The sequence below is a fragment of the Argopecten irradians genome, chromosome 10, assembly GCF_041381155.1.
Source record: "Argopecten irradians isolate NY chromosome 10, Ai_NY, whole genome shotgun sequence".
Classification (NCBI taxonomy): Eukaryota; Metazoa; Mollusca; class Bivalvia; order Pectinida; family Pectinidae; genus Argopecten; species Argopecten irradians.
This window is the reverse complement of record NC_091143.1, coordinates 5442036-5463345: the sequence shown is the minus strand read 5'-3', so window position 1 is coordinate 5463345 and position 21310 is coordinate 5442036. Positions and strand designations below refer to the sequence as shown.

The 21310-nt window shown below is 39.0% G+C and overlaps 1 protein-coding gene across 1 annotated transcript in view; it reads right to left on the bottom strand.

Annotated features, from left to right (window-relative positions):
• Positions 1 to 16509, bottom strand: part of LOC138332965 (A disintegrin and metalloproteinase with thrombospondin motifs 6-like) — a 73051-nt gene extending 56542 nt beyond the window's left edge. Inside the window, exons 1-2 of the mRNA XM_069281045.1 lie at positions 16123 to 16509; positions 2304 to 2692 (exon numbers count right to left, since the gene is read on the bottom strand). Coding sequence (XP_069137146.1) covers positions 2304 to 2692; positions 16123 to 16240 — 507 coding nt within the window. The 5' untranslated portion in view covers positions 16241 to 16509. The remainder of the gene's footprint in view (positions 1 to 2303; positions 2693 to 16122) is intronic.
• Positions 16510 to 21310: the final 4801 nt, after the last annotated feature.

Genomic DNA, 21310 nt, shown 5'->3' with positions numbered 1-21310 from the left:
ATAAATTAGTGAAGTGTCTTCATCAATCTAAATCCCTGTACGTAGGCTATTAGAAATGTACCTTTTAGCCATTGTGTGATCGTACGAGACATTTACTTTCGATGTCTCTTCTTTCAATCATTAGTCAAACTAAGAAATTATGTAAGACCCGCCTCTTGTATGCATGTTGAAGGGGTTATCCTTCATAACATGTGCTGTTGGTAAAATGTCACCGCATGTAGGGCGTTAGAATAGTACCTGCTGCCCCTATTGCATGATCGTAAAAGGCGACTAAATTTAGGATATTATCTTTTCTCTTCTTCCTAACAGACTTTATGTTTCCTAATGCCTCCTTTGGCACCACCTCACTTTTGGCCTGTAGTTGAGCGTTCGCTGAGCAGTCCCCTGGCCGAGACACACCAAAGTCTATAATAGTGGTAGTTTCTGCCCCTGCTTAGCGCTCAGCAAACAGGGAGTGGGACGACTGGTTCGCCTGTTGTCAGTATAATGTGACCAGGTGGGGTGTGTTGCTTGGTGTCTTCGACAGCATGCTTCGGTGATATAGCACTATAGAAAGGGCAACAGTTCCACTTTAAAAGAAGACACAACACGAACATACCGCAGTCTCCCAAAACACGCATCACACACGTACACACTGCATACATGGGAGGCCGTCCTTACATGACCCTGACTGTTGATAGGACGTTAAAATAATCAAACAATGGTAAGATGTCGAGCAAAATGAACCCAAACCACCCAAAAACATTTTTACTCGACGTACTAAGTTGACTGTCTTTTGGTTATCAAAAACATTATCACTACTTTGACGCACGCCTTATCTTGCGACTCCATTCGCCGTTTTGCATGTCTCGCCAATTCGGCCAACGCCTTTTCACTTATTATTGAATGGACACGAAAGCACTACAGGACACCTGATCGTGTTTGTAGACGCCACTCAGAATCCAATTTAAAACATGTTTTTGTTTTAAACAGTGGAGTGTGGGCGTTATTTTGATAACATTTTATGTCCCCTTTTCCCTTTTTTTGTTGACAATCTGCAATAATATACATGCTAGATATAAAATGTTATCGTTGCATTTCATCACATCGGAAGGCGTTTTGCCCTTTAAAGTTAAAGATCCACATCGTATATTTCAAGGATCAAACTGCCGTGTAGAATCAACTTGTGCGAAAACTGCTGAACATACAACTTTTCTCAAATTCTGATGTCACGTTTCATTCGCCACAACCAATGAAAACACGTTATTGTATTTGTTGCGGTTGTCTCGCTGGCCAGATTCCCAGTCTTGGTGCTTGTCAATATTCCCTCATTGTATGACACTTAAAACTAAAAGCTATATACTAGCGAGTCTACGGACTTCATTGCTGTCTACAGAGGTTCCACTGAGAACCAAAAGTTACCACCTGGGTTCACTTATAGCAGGAGATGAATGATGACGTCACATCCGTCATGCCATATGCTTACCTTAACTGTACATAACCACATTATATGACATACTGTAGCCAACGATGACAACATTTTATCAACTACTCCCAGCATTCGTGAGACCAAGATCTACCAAAAGTAGTTGCAAGTATATGACCGTTGAGCGGCCATTTCTCTTGACCTCACTCTATCCTAAAACCAGACATGACCTTAACTGTACGTAAATGGGACGCAAAACCTCACCAATCCAAACAGAACGGTGGAGTTCGTTAGCAAAATCTTACATCGGTCATATTATCCTTAAAATATCAAATTATCTTTCCTCTTTGTAGAATTTTTGTGAAGAATCATTGAAAATCGTCGGTTACATTTGGTGTAAGTATCCTACAAAACGTCTGATTCATTATCCAAGATCCAGGTGCTCCTAAAGTGGAGCCGTTCTCGTAAGTTATATCAGAAGGCCAAGTGTCTTAGATAGGTTAGTGCATAAGCACGTAGATTTTAGTACCTCACACAATGCCGATGGAAAGAGTGCATTGATATACATTTCAAATTGCATACGCCATGAAAAGTTGATTACTATTCGTTTAAATTGAATTTACCAATTCCCAAAATGAAGCATGTAATGCCCTAGCTTTCTGTGTTACAGTTGTCAGTGATGTTATTTTTTGCCATCTCTCCATCTGTTATTACACTAGATCTATTTATTGTTTTAGATTTAGTCATCTCCTATCGCTGTTTAGATTATTACATCACTAATGCACGAAGACCTCGTTAGGTCATAACTAAGCGAGCTGCAAGATTGCATGGTATACAATATAATATCTAAGACGATGAGATATGTGTATTTTGCACACAGTTGTTAATTGGTACTTACCAGTCCATTACAAACTTCCAGTGCTACAGATGAGGACGTTTCTCCAAGAATTTCTCCAATGAAATGACAATGGTTGTCGTCCGGGGGTACACCCGTAAACACAGAATCCGTTAGATTCCCGTACACATTTGTTCTCCTTTCTACTACTAGGGACGGATAATATAACTTATAATTTGGTTTAACTTTTAAATAAATAAGTTTATTTTCTACATTCACTTTATAATGCACTGTATGGTCAGGTGTTTCCTCGGAATGTTGAGAAAACACTTCTGTACTTCTCTTCCTCCGTCGTATATTGGGATGTAAGGAATGAGATATGTGGGTACCCTCGGGGCTCACCCTGGATGGTAATGTGAAGTCATAACTCGTCAATCCTCGGACAAATTCCGCTGAAACAAATAACAAAGAAAAATAAAATATTTTATATAAAAAAATATCCTTAAAACACACACTTATTATATCTTAAACGCGCTACATATTAAATATAAGTCAATAACTCCATAGAGCAAAACTGCCAGCTTGTAAACATGGAAATGGGGTGGTATTTGATCGGCAGGGCTAAATAGCAATATTTCGAGTAAATTCCCGGCACTCTTCGGAAATTTTTTCGAAGAACGCCGCAAATTTCATCATATGTTGCGATTGTATATGACATTCGTGACGTCACTATGACCTTACTGGTGTCCCGGCTAAAATACGACGAATCATATATAATCTTACAATGCCATTGGTTCAGAATCATCGTACTTAACTCTTAAATTGATAAGTCTTTAGACATACGTGGATATGATTTACACGTATTTTATTAGAAGAATATGACATATTGTTTTATCTATAGCATGTATCATCGATGTCTAAAATAATTATTTCTTCATTTCTGACATTTCAATATGTGCCATGTTTGTTGCTATCAAAAATGAATAATGGACACGGATGATAGACGTTGTTAAAATGTTGTTTCCGGATCCTGTTAAATTTCATGTGACAGGTGTGTTCTATGAGATCCTATTTTTGCTACTAGTATTCAGTAAATCATTTCTCAATCAGATGATGCTATTTTAAGGCACCGAGTCTGAAAATGGAAACCTATCTTTGGATCATGCTAAACGATTCACAGCAGTTAATGCATGTCTTGTTTCATTTATTTTATGCACACATCTATCTGAATGGAAAAAAAATAATTAAACGATTGTATCAAAACCAGTGAAATCGTCTAAATCGGAATGCTTAAAGTACAATTCATTGTCGATATCCTAAATCAATCATGCCCTGGCTTTCGGCCAGTTACTTCTGCTTCACCGAATATTTCATCTGTTTATATTTGTATTGAAGACATAAGTTTGTATTTTCCCATTATCACGATTTGCCGGAAATTAACTACACGGGGGCCAGGTATAGCATATAGATGAAGAATATGCTATTTTATCTACTGACATTATGATCCTTCGGGGAATACACGTCATAGTTTCTATATATTTCTATGTTTTTATTATTCCATTTCCCATAAACTTTACTTAATTTACATTGATTGCTAAACAAGCGGTTATAGATCATATAAATGTACACAAGCGCGCAAGTGGGAGGAAACCTGAGTACCAGGAGAAAACCCGCGTGATTGGGAAGGTGACCTTAGTATTCGGGACTGCAATATAACCCTGAAATGAACAAAATTTACGTGGCGGCAATGGTAGCTATCATCAAAAAAACCAAAGGACGTTACCTATTCCGGACTGTTTGATTCTATCATTGTATTTTACCTATATTTCCCTTATATGTGTTCTTACGTATAACAAATTCTGAGTTTGTACTAGTTTTGTTATAGTGTTGGTAATTGATATTTTTGTATGCATGTGTCAAAGTTGACTTCGTACAGACAAAACAAGACTTTAAAAGACGTCCTAGTTATCGTGTAAAATAATGACCCATACCAACAAATGGACCACGCAGGGTGTGGTCCGTAATTAAATATTTAATGAGGTTACGTCAAACACAGTTATACTACAGTTAAAGAGGTATAGACAAATACGGGCAGTGATCAAATGGTGTATCACTAAGTCGTTAGTTAGATAACCAGCCATTGATCTGATGGCATCGTGGCTGCCATACCTTATAACTACAAACTCACATTAACGTGTTCTTTTTCCATTCATCTGAGTCTATAAAACACTGACTTGTGTTGTTTTATGGAGAAATGTCATCAGAGTACGGAGATACGTTTATTCCCGAACCGTATAGTTCCGACAGGGACATATTAAAAAGACACGCATTATTATTTATTGGTACGGCGATCGTATCGCCATCACAACAGTGAGCCTCGGTTTGGGATTCGTTGGTGACAGGTACCCGTTACCTAACTTATGTTCTGTCCGCTGTTAGTTCGAGTCTGCCCCTTTTATTTTTATCTGGCGTTGATATACCTATATCTGATTGTATCGACGAGAGGTGGCCATTTAACCGTGAAGTAATTTGGGTCGACAACAAACCACAAAACACTAATATAACACGGTATGTCATAGCGTCTATACAGAATTACATTCTTATTATGTTGTAAGGTTTTGCGGTTTCTAAAAATGCTGTCAATGACAAATGTAAACATATTGAAAACAGTGATGGCTGTTTGTTGGCACCACACAGTTGCTCCGGTTCAATCTATTTTAAATAAATGCCAATTGATGAAATCCGCAAACAATTCAAGTTAACATGGTAATTTGTGATTAATATCACTTCTGAGGTGAAATGCGGAATAAACTGCATATGTAGGTAGATTTATTGCGTCATTAGTTTGTCTGCGTAAAGCTCTGTAGAATATGACGTTTCTCTCAAAATCACATGACGTCACAATAAATACCGACCCGTTGACAGCAATAAGGAAAATACTACGTAAGTGATTTGGTGGTTTACAGAACATCGTTTGGAACCTTGGTATGTAATCAAGAGTATCTGGGAGCCCATTACACTATACTCCGTGTGGGCTATCACACAGACTGGGAACCATACATACATGTAGATCTCGACACGGCTCATTGGCCACGATACAAGGCGCGTGCTATGATGATCAAAACGTATGCAAGCGTCTGCATCATTCATAACGTAATGACGAAATTCGGTAGCGAACAGCACGTGGTCTCATTTTTACTAAAACATGCTCACGAGTCAAAGGTCAAGCAGATTTGCTGCGTGTGCATATTTTAATGACGATTACGTAAATGACAGGTCAGTTCCGAACGTCAAGGTTACAAATAAACAATGTCAATGTAAAGGATATTGTAGATTTTCAATGCCGATCTGGAAAACCAACTTCCTTTATCTCCTTTATATATTATCATGCATATCTGTACTGGACAGGAAAAGGAAGGCAAATATTACTGACGTTGTTCTATCGATGCGTTGTCCAGGTTGAGGCATGGAATCGAAGAGGCATCTTGTAGCCTGATAGCAAACGTTTTCTTATGCCTACATATACAACTAACTTTGTTGAGCAGATTTGGAATTATCTGGTTTTGATTTCCCCACCACACTTGAAAAGGTTTATGGTTTACATGTCCAATTCCATGATGATCTTATATCGCCTAATCTTACCAGAAACATATTAATTATGAGAAACTGGACTCCAACAAATTATCGATTTATTTGTTTTAAAGCTGAAATCACGTTTGCGACGATCAGATCATCAAAATTGGCAAAGTTTGGCTGGAAATGGTAGACATCAAATGATCCCTCCCAAATGTATACGAGACGCCTTTATACACAAATATTCTTTGATGATAAGTATCCTCATTAAAACCTCGTTGTCGTTATTGGTAGCAGACAGTACGATATGCGAGCACTTGTATTACGGGACAGGAGTGACAAGGAGTAGATAGTGCCGCGGATTTGGCGACGTCACTAATATGAGAGTCTGTCTGGGATACAGAAAGGTCTCAAAAATAATACATAAGCATAAAGTAATCATCTACCTAGACGTTACATCAAGAAGGTTGAAAGTGACGAAATTTTCTTTTTTGTATCCATATAAATGTTTCAAAATCCTGACAAAAAGTGCATCATATGATTGCAGTTACGTCCCTTGTGGACGGATGATTATACAATTAGCATCTTTATTTCATTTCTTCCTTTGATAGCGGATCCGACATGAATCAGAGGTGTACAGCCTCTATATATGCCACTGTCTCGGCGTCTGAGAAAGTTAGCCTTTCTCTGTCTCTTATTTAGACAGGGACGACAGTAATACGACTCAGCTTTTCCGGAATTCTGGTCCGGAACAATACAGCATTTAGTTATCACATAGAAGGACCCCCCCACCCCCACCCCACCCCCCACAATTCAATTGTGAAATAGTAACATCGTAGCCGATGAAACAAATTCGTGGTTTGTATACAAACACACATGATATGTGATGAGAGGATCTTAGGTGAGATAGACTCACCTGGACAGACGCCTCAGGTGTGACAACACACGTCCTAGTACAGATAAACACATGACCCTTACCCTGAAATCGAGGTGGTCTTTTTTCCAGTTAATATAATTTCATATATTTACTTTGAATGAAAGACACAACAGGTGATTAAAAAAGTTATCAAGTGTACTGTTACCTTCTATACTCGGGGTAAATTTAAAGTGTCTCTGTTGGCTAAAATACTAAGGGAAAGTTATTGGCCTCCTTTGGGCTATCAATTCTTCCCTGATCATATTAAAGGTCCAAGGGCATTATGATTTTATCTTTTATCTCTTCAGTTTGTTTTTCACATATTATTAAAATCCGCATTTGTCCTTATTTTTCACCGAGAGTGTTTGAAATGAGAGCCGGTTATTTGTATACAATATGAATAGTCGCACATGTCTCACACAACGTCAGATTGCGGTAGGTACATTATTTAAACGGGTCATCCCGCTCGGCTGATAGAATGCTAAATATGTAATTACCTTAGATCAAAGACGTCTATGGCAGAAATGTCAAACGATCGAAGTTTAAGGTCGACATTTTCATTATAGAAAGATTCCAATCATATTAAACATATAATTAAGAAATTGATAGAGGTCATGCGGGTCAAATCAATCTCCCTGCCGTAACGGCGGTAGAGGACGGCACCGACTTGCGTGGCAATCACAGGGACGATGTCAATGAAACAGTAGACGAAAGCTAGCTATTATTTATTTAAACATTATTGACGGACGACGACCAATAAACGTCTACTGTAACTGGCGATATAATGAGCCATGAATGGGACGGGTATTACCTACTAATGGTTGGCGATCTGTCTTTGTAAAACGCCCAGTAAAATGTCGTAGGGTCCGGATTAAGTAACCGTGGAATGAGTTTTTGATCATAGCGAAGCAATGAACCATGCATACTGTCGTGAGATGCTTCACGCAACACCAAAGAGGGGATATGAACAATTAATGTTCAATCCAATGTGCTAAGTATTCGAGAATCGTGTATACATGTTTTTATTGTGTTGATTTGTTGTTTTATGTATATGATATTGTTTGGATATGACTATAACAAATATTTATATCCTGTCTTCACGCCCGGCGACGGCCACCGTCAGAAATCAGTCACGGATGTTGAGAGAGCTATTTGATAATGGCTATATGGTTCCAAGCACCATTGACTTGAACGCAAAACTGAGAAAATGGCATCAATTGATATTATTCCCTATAGAGTACTACATTTAGGTAATCTTGCCAGTCACCACCCGTCGTACGTCCTCTGCCGTACGCCAACAAACTTTCCATATTCCAAATATCGCCTCAGTTCCGCTATAGAATTAAACCGTTTGAACAGAACGGAACCGTTGGTGGTCTTGAAGCGGTTTTTCTCAATCGGCCCAAAAATATATTTGACCACCACAGACATCACTATGAAGCATCATTGTTATACTCCTTCCGTTTCACCATAAATTCAACTCAAATATGGCTTACTTTCATTTACAATCTCTTAAAATTCCTCAATACACTGCAGAATCTTTATCCTCATTTGCAATAGAGGTTTGATGTAGTGAAGGAGGCCAGCTAACAACTGGGACTCTCAGACTGTCGTTTGTTCACTTGTATAACACATATCAAAGATGGAGACATCATTGTATTGTATCTCCCGCAGTTCTGACTGTCTTAAATTTTTTATCAATGAACGAATAGCCATGTTTAATGTCATTTTAATAGTATCTATCAATGAAACATAAACGATGTAGAACATTCGCGAGCTTCTTACCAAGAAAACATATACGACAATCATGAATACGATCTCTTACTTTTTCTTCGATGAAAACACCTGAATTGACATTCATGCACTGTAACACATTTTAGATGTAATCAATCCATTAAAGGCAGGAAGTGGTCGGTACATAGACACGACGAGCTGTATCATTCACAAAACAGCAGTCTAATCTCGTTGGCCTGCACTAGAATTGTACGGCCCTATGATAAAAAAAAGCGACTAAATTAGGACCTTATGAAAAAAACGCCTCACGAGTTGAGCGTCGCCCTGTGAGGAAGCTCTGGGTTCTGTTGGCCGAGACACACCAAAGTCTAAAAATGTGACTCCTATAGGTGTAATAGTGGGACACTGTCACAGAGCTTTGTCACAACATAGCACTATAAAAGGCATAATACAAGAAGACACAACACAAACATACCGCAGTCTCCATACACTCACCTCGCACAACAAATTAGCATTTTTAATAGACGTTATAAAATCAAACAACAAACAAAGTCTAACTTAAAAAAAATAATGAAAAAATACGAAGTGAAGGGGTCGAGAACAACATTTAATTTCAACCACCACAAATTTTATATAATCTGAAGGTACGAAATGTTCTTTTGATGAATAGAAAATGCGACTCAAGACGGCACCATATTACAATATGCTGTCATGTCGCTTTTTAGATTTTGTATTTTGCGGGGTTGATTTTCGTACACGGACGTTTCCAGCGTCGAATCAATCCTTACTACCGTCTATGCGCGTTTCTGTTAGACCAGAAAATGTCAATCACTGTTCGCAAATAAACGCGATAAAAGTTATAAGTTTACTTTAATTGGTGCAAGTTGTCTTTGAACCCACTTTCAGGATTCACGAATGGGTCAATGGCTGCGATTTATTGTACAGGTAAGTATATGTAATACGTGTTTTGTTTGCACTTTTTTTATGAAAGCGCCTGTACTATTATTTACATAGATTGCAGGGTCAAAACGATAAAACGCCATTAGCAAATATATATGAATGACAAGAAAAACTTGAATGGCGCCGCACCACAGAGAGACAAATCCTCACCATGAAGGGAATCTCTTTACAACAAACCGTCTCCAGTTCATCGTTGAGAAGGGTTTGGTTTATACTTTCCTTGTACGGAAAGACGATTGTTACGGAAACCTTCTGTAATATTCTCACTACAATGGAATGTGACGTCATTTGTGACAGATAATGAACTTGGTGAGGTAGGATACGGTGGTTTCCATAGTTACTAAAACGACGTGAACCGAGAACAGTCTCACTCCTTGGCCCTGCAGGTAGGGCGTTAGAATTGTACCTGCTGCCCCTATTGCATGATCGTAAAAGGCGACTAAATTTAGGATCTTATATTTCTCTTCTTCCTAACTAACTTTATCTTTCCTAATGCCTCCCTTGGCACCGCCTCACTTTTGGCCTTTAGTTGAGCGTTCGCCCCTGTGAGGAAGGCTCTGGGTTCTGTCCCCTGGCCGAGACACACCAAAGTCTATAAAAGTGGTAGTTTCTGTCCTGCTTAGCGTTCAGCATACAGGGAGTGGGACGACTGGTTCGCCCGTTGTCAGTATAATGTGACCGGGTGGGGTGTGTTGCTTGGTGTCTTCGGCGGCATGCTTCAGTGATATAGCACTATAAAAAGGGCAACAGTTCCACTATACAAGAAGACACAACACGAACATACCGCAGTCTCCCAGTACACTCCTCGCACAACATACACGCAACACACCGCATACATGGGAGGCCGTCCTTACATGACCATAGCTGTTAATAGGACGTTAATAAATCAAACAAACAAACAAACAAACAAACCAACAACTTTGACGTCAAATTTATCACGTCAAAATCACCGGAAGGTGAGACTAATTATCTAGTATGGCCTAGCTGAAAGGTGACCATTGCCATAGGGGTGACCAGTGCCAAGGCGAGGTAACTGTTCCATTAGGGGAAAAGGGAAAGCTGCTTGTTTCCAGTATTGCGGCATAAGCCCTATTTGTGTAGCAATACTGTCGAGTGATACAGTATAAGTGTACAGTATGTACTACCGGTAACCGACGGTGATCGTACTATACCAACGTCGTTTTGGTAACGTATTGTTCTTCCAATTCAGAATATAGAATAGATAGTGTCAATCACTCCCAATACATTATTACTGGAAGTGTTTAAGTGTGCCTTCGGCAAATTTAAAGTAAAACATTTAATGATTAATTCCCTCCATCTGACAGGTAAACCATAGCACATGTATATGTGTATAAACGGATCAATCGATCATATAAAAACCCATCGTAGACAGATCCATTCATCTATCTGAACGCATACCTTGTACTTTAATTTGGTGTCAAGTATAATGTTTATGATAAAAAGAAAATCATTAAATCTATCAATTATAATGATCTATAAAAATGACGACTGCCTGTAAAAGTAATTTTTGAGTAATATGAAATAAAATGTAGTATTATATCCTTTACAATGCTTCAGTTGTTATGTTACAACTTAATTAGGTAGTTTCCATTATAAATATATGAACACTACCTGTATAATTTATATACAATGTAGTATGCAGCGAGTCGAATCAATCAGTTTGTTTGTTTGTTTGTTTGATTTATTAACGTCCTATTAACAGCTATGGTCATGTAAGGACGGCCTCCCATGTATGCGGTGTGTTGCGTGTATGTTGTGCGAGGTGAGTGCACTGGGAGACTGCGGTATGTTCGTGTTGTGTCTTCTTGTATAGTGGAACTGTTGCCCTTTTTAAAGTGCTATATCACTGAAGCATGCCGCCGAAGACTCCAAGCAACACACCCCACCCGGTCACATTATACTGACAACGGGCAAACCAGCCGTCCAACTCCCTGTATGCTGAACGCTAAGCAGGAGCAGAAACTACCACTTTTATAGACTTTGGTGTGTCTCGGCCAGGGGACAGAACCCAGAGCCTTCCTCACAGGGGCGAACGCTCAACTCAAGGCCAAAAGTGAGGCGGTGCCAAGGGAGGCATTAGGAAAGATAAAGTCAGTTAGGAAGAAGAGAAAAGATAAGATCCTAAATTTAGTCGCCTTTTACGATCATGCAATAGGGGCAACAGGTACAATTCTAACGCCCTACCTGCAGGGCCAGAATCAATCAGTTGTATACGAGTACAATTGATCATTTTTTTAAATAAGGGTGAGTTTTTATATCTTCGGTAGTAAGGAAAGCATTATTCAAATATAAAATGGTAAGATTTGACAACTTGCGTTGCATGATAAGGTCTGAAACCTGTAATGCGTGATAACGTTTGAAAACCTGTATTGCATGGTAAGGTTCGAAACCTGCATTGCATGGTAAGGTTTGAAACCTGCATTGCATGGTAAGGCTCGAACCTGCATTGCATGGTAGATTGGAAGCCTGCAATTGCATGGAAAAGTTCGAAACCTACCTGGCATTGTAAGGTTAGAAGCCTAAGCTACATTGCATAGTCAGGGTTTCAAAAATCCCTTACACGGTAAGGTTGGAAACCTGCATTGTATGCATAAGTTCGAAACTTGCATTACATTGTAAGGTTTGAAACTTGCGTTGAATTGTAGGGTTTGAAACCTTCTGGTAAGGTTTCACTAACTGCATCGCATGGCTAAGTTGCATTAACTGTATATTGAGGTTTAGTTATGACAAGTCACCGAGTGATACAAATGAGCCCTACCCACAATAGGCCGGCTCGTACAGGGCCTCCAATATAACCTTACAAACGTATTGGCTTTCCGTTGGTAAAAGTTGCAAGGGGAAATCTATTAAGGCGGCAAATTAGCGTGATTTCCATGCAAACTTAATTATACAATGCAATAAGCAGTTTAATTTGTTTTCTTTGTGTAAATGGTCTGGTAGATTTTCACATAGTGCGATATATATTGTTTTATCAACATTAACCCACGGACAACAGGATATGCACGTGCTTTGATGACGTAAACACTTGCCCCACACAAACAACTCATTAGGTAAACGACCCTACCCCACCGGAGCTTGTAGATATATACATATATATATATACCGCCTTATTAATATGAGCTCTCGTCGTAGTAGACATTTGTTTTTATTTGATTCAAAATGACCATAATAAGGACAGGTTACACTTGTATATGGTATTTAATGAAGCACTTTATAACCGATACATAGGATATCCATCCGCGTCGTGTTTTTGTTTTTGTTTTTTATATTTATTCACTTTTTACGGTTTTGTTAAATCGGCAAAATGACAAGTTAGACAAAAATCAAGTCGTACCAAGATGCAGACAGCTGTGATCAGCGTGGGAGATTTTTCTACACCTGGCCGTCCAATGGCAGCTCCGTGACATGCTATGTTTATTTTCCGCGTGTTGTTTTGTCGGACACATGGTTGTTTGACCTCCTGGTGACATAAATTGACCCCCACAGCCCTGTTACCATGGTGATAGGGGTATCAGTTACCCGACCATCCTCCGTACCAGGTTGACGGTGTAATTAAGCGTACATACCACTTCAACCTACCGTGAATATCAGCCCCAGAATAACATTTGTAGGCAACATTTGCATATCTGCAAACTTTTACATCTTGTAAAAATATTTTTATTTTTAGAATAATGTACGTGATTCACGGTTATAGTCAACCTTAAACGCCTTAACCGCGATATTCCAGATTGATTTGACGCTGAATATAATTCAATGTGGAACATTTCTGGAATGTCACCATTCGCTTCCTATACGGTATAAGAGAGTATTTGTGTAAGGCTTGATGCAGTTACAGGGGAATACAAAATCTACATAATTAAACTTAGTAGTAAAACAAGAGCTAAAGTTGTATGTTTGTATCAAAAGATATGAAAGTCCACTGACTGCTTTGTCGATTGTTTAGACTTTATTTACTGCATGCTTCTTTTTTTGTCCAGAAACCTCCATGTCTAGTATTGTGGCTATACGATGGTGTATTTTGATTTTTGTAGCATCGAAAGGTTATCTAGTCGTTTTGTTGTTGATATGTCAAGATATTTCTATATTTCTAGTCGTTTTGTTGTGGATATGTCAAGATATTTCTATATTTCTAGGCGTTTTATTGTTGATATGTCAAGATATTTCTATATTTCTAGTCGTTTTGTTGTGGATATGTCAAGATCTTTCTATATTTCTAGTCGTTTTGTTGTTGATGTATGTATGATAACCCCGTTAATTACCATACCAATTGCCATAAACACGCTTAATTACAAACGCAGTATTCGGTAACTGTAGCCATACGGTTCTGGGTCGTATTAATTACGTGATCTAGGGCTGCTACTGGTGGCACGCTTCTGATGTACGATCTCTACATACTGTATATAAAGACTGCTAATCAGGGCTTCGACAAATTGTTTATTGAATCCTTTGGTCCCCGCAGCTGGCCCTGCTAGGAAAGGACACCCACATGGATCCGAGCATTATACCAGAATGTCCAGAGACCTTTAGGGAGTTTTAAGGTTTTAGGTCATTAGATCAAAAGGATCACTGGTGTTGTCCGCTACTTAAACATGGCGGGGTAGATTTGTCATCACGGAAAATTCCCAACCCTTCCTTTGACCATTCCCTGTGCTACACAATATTGAGCATATACACATGTAGCTTTTGGACATGGATATTGACCCCTATAACGCCTTAAATGGTCTATGGACATTCTGGTAGGTTCACATATATCGTCCTCAGATCGTGTGTGGACACCCAGGATACAACATTGCCTGAGTCTATTAATTATGTGTTCCTTATTTATAAGATATATATCAGCCAGCAGATGATCGAACTGACCAAAACACATTTTAGACGAAACGAACCTGGTCATGGATTACAAGAATAAACAACACGAATCCGGTCTCGGATATCCAAAATAAACCACATTCAGCTGATCTCAGACTATGCAACGAAACTAGGAATAGATGCACAAAAATAACAGCTGCCGTTCACCACGACGATTGCACGCATGTTTTTGCAGATTTAAAAGTACAGATTCCACAAGTCTTTAAGCGAAACCCCATGAATAGGAATTACAGTTCAATATTTACGAATAGCTTAGTTAACAAAGTAACGTGTCAAATTCTATTCTGCTCCAGCAGCGACTAGATTTACCGGCAGCTGGTGAAAGACTGCATAAGAACTTAAAGAGTTTTCTCTCGCAGTTTTCTCTGGAATTTGATTGTTACTTAATCTAATTATGCAAGAATTATGCAAGGACGACTGCATGTTCTAGTGAATTATACGGCAACATAGCAAAGTTAGACAGATATAGCGCTGTAACGTCATGAAATGTGCAACTTAAACAGGAAGAAAACCATGTTAAGTACCTACATACGAGAACCACTTGACAGAAACTCCAACATGTGTTTTATTTACCGTTAACACAGAATCCAATGTGTCTTGCAGACACGCACTCACGTCAGGAGAACTAAATGTGAGAGAGATACGCTAGCAGTAACATTAGGGAAGGTAAACTCGACTGTATTGTATAATCAGGAGCGATAAATGACGTTTAACAGATTTTATCGTTTTGTGTCAATGACATGGTATATAGAGCAAGCATATCCAAGTTATCGAATCTCTCTCATACATGTCTTAGTGTTGGCGGAACACCGAGTGACAACATAGCCTTTAGTCAGACTGACAGACAGACAACACGCACCTTGACCCGAATTAACGCTACTCAGCGCTTAATTGTGTTATTATTGACACAAAACGTACCAGTTCAGTCCTTAGTGTATTTGTAATTACAGCAATCTAAGTGTATCTACTGCACATGTAATTTATTAAGAACATAATATACATTTGGCTTTTTGCATGAAAGTGCAAAATACTGATTCCGATGTAGAGTCCCTTTGATTTGCTATGTAACATTGTACAATTCACGTTCAACAAACAAAATTCAGATAAAGTAAGGGAACTGTAAAACAAGGTCACCTATCTAAATAGGATTCTATGGTATATCGTGTATCGGGGTGGGATTGAGTCGATTATCGGTGATCCTAGCCCAATCGGCAGAACACCCGGTTAGTGTTCGGGAGGCTCCGGGTTCGAGCACCGGTCTGGCCGCTACATTTTCTCCTCTTTTGTTACAATCCTATAACCTTAATATCGCACAAGTTCCCATATTGCCAACATAGTAAAGTCTGAATTATTGCATTATAATATAATGTCACCCAAATATACCCGGAGAGTATAGACTCCAAAATAATGTCACTGCGATTTACAGGTATCAGACGGGCTCTAGTATAATGTCACGTTATTATTCATTGTAAGATAATGTCACTCGGATTTGATGTATAGATTTTAATGTTACAAAGATAATTTGCATGGTTTACAAGTCGTGGTCGGCAAACTAACACCTAAATATCCAGATGCACTACTTCTTATCACACGAGCCAGATAATTAAATACCTTATCGGGTGCAATTAGATCTCCATATGATTTTAAGACCCTGACAGTTTTATTATAAATGTCATAAATGGTACTAATTGTCGTGGCTTTGCATTGTATGCGGCAAAGATACCAATGTCTGGACATCATAGGATTTATGGCCATAATATGATTATATAATTGTAATTAAGGTTACCATAGTAACTGCCTGACACCTACCTTGTTTGGAGTCCCGGAATGTATACGGATGTGAAGCCCATGTTACACTTGTAAAACACAGTAACGGCAACACTAATAATTCAAACGAATGCTGAGCTAGTGCCAGTATAGCTACCATTCTCAGCTACTGTGTCTGTCACAAATCACACGCGACAATTTATTAACACTCACGCGCACAAACAAACACGTGTTTTACTACATGTGGTGTAATACTTCCCAAACAAGACATCATAGCACACTTCTAGTTGGTCACTTTTCGGTTGTAATACTTTCATTGATGGTTCATGTAAACATGAACACATAGTGTGCAAGCACTCTCAACAATACGTATAGATGCTGTACGCTGACGGAGTCGTACTCTGTATATATTGTATTAACACCGCTAGGCGATACCACTGGTCCGTATTGTAGGTGTGTATTCGTACCGGTATTATATACCGTAGTATTACATTAGGGGAGATCAGGGTCATTAGGCCCACACCGATACTACAACACACACTAAACATTACCTGCCACCCCTACAGCTAACATGAACTCAACCGTATAAATATGAAACAATTTTATAGTAAGTTCATTGTCTCTTAGTCAAACCTGGTTTACATAAATAGTCATGAGAAGGTTTCATTCACGGAAGCTTCGATAAGTCGTAGTGACCTGGAAACGATATCGTAGATCGAGTATATTTATCAATGGGATTACCTAGATTCGCACCTGAATTCTTTGGTGCACATTTTAAAGCGCCGGAGCAGAAATCACAGGTACAACTTATTTAACGTCTGTCGAGCTTTAAAGTTCTCACTTTTATTTTGCACAGGTGAGGAAGTCTGTTCGTTATGTGTTAATCTATTGGCTAAGTCTGGTGTATTTGGTACCCAAACAATGGTTCAAGTCAACACGAGCCAATATTTCGAATAAGTTTGAAACTGTATATAAACATTGACTCTAAAACTGCTGAGTTGTGAAATTAATGCTCAGGATACAGAAAAAGCATATATGCATCGTGTATACAGAGATTTATGTAGCGTGACTCCACTCTCTCCTGCTTCAAAGGAGACCGACATTTCCAGTACAACCGGTGAAACATTTTCATGAAATAGCTTACGACTTTAAAAAGATATCAAATAAAAACGATATAGTTATAAAATCCAACCGACCTGACTAGACACACACTTGTACGATACATATCGACTAGAGGCCGTAAACTCAAATTTACACCAATAATTTCATGACAACAGTCTACACTGATGGAAGGAAAGTTGGTTGTTCTGATTCACCACAATTTCATGAAAAGAAATTATCAAAGCACATTCAGTGAAAATCTCACACGAATTTTATTTAATTACATATCTGGGTTTTTAATTATGATACAAATGTACACATATGATATTCATAGTGAAGGCATAAACTGAAATCCATTGTATATAGGTCAAGGTCAACGTAGCCCGATTGGTCTTATGTTGATGTTTGTTTGTTTCTAGAACTTGGAACAGAAATGTACTCTTACAGCTCCATGTTTAGAAACACAGATGACGCCTAATAAAATCAACAACATGAGTCACTTCGTCACACATGTGGGCCGAAATAGAAAAAAAAATGCCACCAGGGGGCGACTGTGTGAATATATAGAGTCTGCAGCTGTATATTCCCTCATACTTTTTGCCAAATGCATTCGTCATGAAGGTTTTAAGCCATGCTCGATTGAGTCACGAACGTAACGTAAGCGATGAATGCGTATTTGTCTTCTTTTTACATGGAACCCGAAGCAAAATGGTTGATGTATGACGGTGACGTCACCATGTTTAGTAACAGTTGGCATTTGTACAGCCACTGTGTCCGCCCTCTTCTGTCAGATTCGTAAAAGTTTGAAGCTGTTTTGTCAAAGTATAGCTCCAAAACTTTACTCGAACGCACATGACATACCCATCATCTGCACGTGCGTTTGTGGCGGCTTTTCCATGGAATAACAGACATCATGCTTCTATAGCTAACTTACATCCGTTTTTGTCAAAGTCTTGTGTGTTTGTTATACTTCAATAATAGAGTTGACTTTACGGAGGGGCCTCTGGGAGTGAGTTATGTAATATGTTATCAATAGAGATTAAAGTCAACAAACTGTTTGTGGACATGCTTTACTGTCATATCTGAAAGGTCTGCCGATACCACTGTCCCTATCGACCATGTGGGATGGGTATGATATACTGGATCTCTGCCATATCCAGACCTGCTTATTGCCAAGCAATATTACCCGCATTTCACATCAAACGCATTTAAAACTGTCAACTGTATTTCTGAGATTGGAAAATTCAGCTTGTTAATAAATCACTCTTTGACATATCGTCCAACACGAGAGCGATACGCATCATGTTGGAGTAGATATGGTCACTATTGCATGGAACGGTTCTATACCGTGGTACGGTCCAATGGTTTTTGAAACTGTTGTTCTATAACTGTTCACATGTACTTGATATTGTTTCTGTGTCAAGTCACCATGTGTGCGAAACTACTCAGCCTTCTGGTTCGTCACATCTTTATATCATCGTTTGGACATTCACAATAAAAATAAGTCACACATGAGCATAGTGCAATCCTACTTGTACAATGTACGAAACTGCATTCAAAACATGACAGTGCATGATAACAATTGGCCAACTATGTTTCTAGCGTCTAGATAGATGCATGTAATGACCCTCGTCAAAAGACAGAACAATTTGCGTTTGGTGTAAAGGACAAAGGCGAGGCAGTATCTTAGACATTGGAAGGTTAATAATTTTTTTTCTATTAACGTGTTATGACGTACTTGTCGACGATAGATATGGATGGTGTGACTGAACTGTTGGGTGAGAGGTCATTGTATGTTCGGCCCATTCTTCGGTTATCATCCTCAATACAATCGCCAAGAGAGGCGTATTATTAGGCCAGTGGTCAATGACCTTGAAGTGACCTGTAACCCTACTACAAACGTCCTATACCCGGCGTGGCAGATAGCTATAGATGGTAGTACAAATTGACCCCGTCGTAAAATATTGCGAAGTCACGTTCAATTGACTGTACATTGTATTTTATATTGATATAGAATCTTGTCACCCTATACCTATTTATAATTGATAAATGACACATTAGGTCTGCGTTAAACACCCGGGGGTCGGGCACAATACACCTAATTAGGGAACACTGGGATCAATTACTAGCTTTAATTTTATTAAATTGAAAATTACACCACTTTAAAAAACTTTCTTAATTTGTACTAAATCACATCTCCTGTCGAGAGACTACAGGGGGTAAATGATCAAATACCAGAAACGAACAGTTATTGTTGTTCAATGTACTTCAATTGAGAGTGATTCGGTACGAGTTCAGAAATTTTCTGGAAGAAGAATTCTGAATTTTGATAAATCGATCACGTACATATGACTTGATTGACAGTTTGATAATACACATTCCAAACATCAGAAGTCAACTTTAATGAAAAAAAGAATTGACACCCTAGGGGTTCCTCTAACAATTAGACACTCTAACAATTAGACACATTGACATCTCGTCTTGATTCATTGTCAGTTTTTAAAACGTTTTATTCCTTTTCTTTTCATCGCTACTTTCCAAGTAGCCCTTTTCTTTATTGGTAGCTTAGTTAATTCGTTTCCAATAGATATTTATAGTCTACATAACTTTGATTGTTTAATTATATTAACATGTCTTATTAACAGTCAGGGTCATGTAAGGTCGGCCTCTCATGTATGCGGTGTGTTGCGTGTATGAAGTGCGTGTTCTGGAAGACTGCGGTTTATACGTGTGTATTCTTGTATAATGGAACATATGTCATTTTTATATGCTCTGCAGGTAGGGCGTTAGAATTGTACCTGCTTTTCCTATTGCATGATCGCAAAAGGCGACTAAAATTTAGGATATTATCTTTTCTCATCCTCCTAACTGACTCCATCTTTCCTAATGCCTCCCTTGGCACCACCTCACTTTTGGCCTTGAGTTGAGCGTTCGCCCCTGTGAGGAAGACTCTGTGTTCTGTCCCCTGGCCGAGACACACCAAAGTCTAAATAAGTGGTAGTTTCTGCTCCTGCTTAGCGCCCAGCAAACAGGGAGTGGGACGACTGGTTCGCCCGTTGTCAGTGTGTGTTGCTTGGTGTCTTCGGTGGCATGCTTCAATGACATAGCACTATAAAAAGGGCAACAGTTCCACTATTCAAGAAGACACAACACGAACATACCGCAGTCTCCCAAAACATGCACCACGCACTTCACACTTGCTACACACTGCATGCATGGGAGGCCATGCACATATTGCCTAACAAATATGGTAGCCCTTCATCCCAGCATGGCATAGACCCAATATCAGCTCTCTAGGCCTCTTAGTTATTCATAAAGAGTTATTTAAAGTTTTTAGCCTATTTGACCCCTGTGACCTAACAAACTTGGTAGCCCTTCATCCCAGCATGCTACAAGCCCAATATCAGTACCCTGGGACTTCTGGTTCTTGAGGAAAAGTCGTTTAAAGATTTTAGCTTTTTGACCCATGTGACCTTGAATGAAGATCAAGGTCATTAATTCATTTGAACAAACTTCATAGTCCTTCGTCCCAGCATGCCAGGAGCCCAATATCAAGTCTCTAGGCCTCTTAGTTATTCACAAGAAGTCGTTTAAATGATTTTAGCCTATTTGACCCCTGTGACCTTGAATGTAGGTCAAGGTCATTCATTTGAACAAACTTGGTAGCCCTTCATCCCAGCATGCTTCAAGCCCAATATCAGTACCATGAGCCTTCTGGTTCATGAGAAGAAGTCGTTTAAGATTTTAGTCTATTTGACCCCTGTGACCTTGCTTGAAGGTCAAGGTCATTTATTTGAACAAAGTTGGCAGCCGTTCATCCCAGCATGATGCACGCCCAATATGAGTATCCTGGGCCTTTTGGTTCTTGAGAAGTCATTAAATAGATTTCAGCCTATTTGACCCCTGTGACCTTCAATGAAGTTTGAGGTCATTCATTTGAACAAACTTGGTAGCCCTTCATCCCAGCATACTACAAGCCTTATATCAGTATTCTGGGCCTTCTGGTTCTTTAGGAGAAGTCGTTTAAAGATTTTAGTTTTTTTGACCCATGTGACCTTGAATGAAGATCAAGGTCACTAATTCATTTGAACAAACTTCATAGTCCTTCGTCCCAGCATGTCAGGAGCCC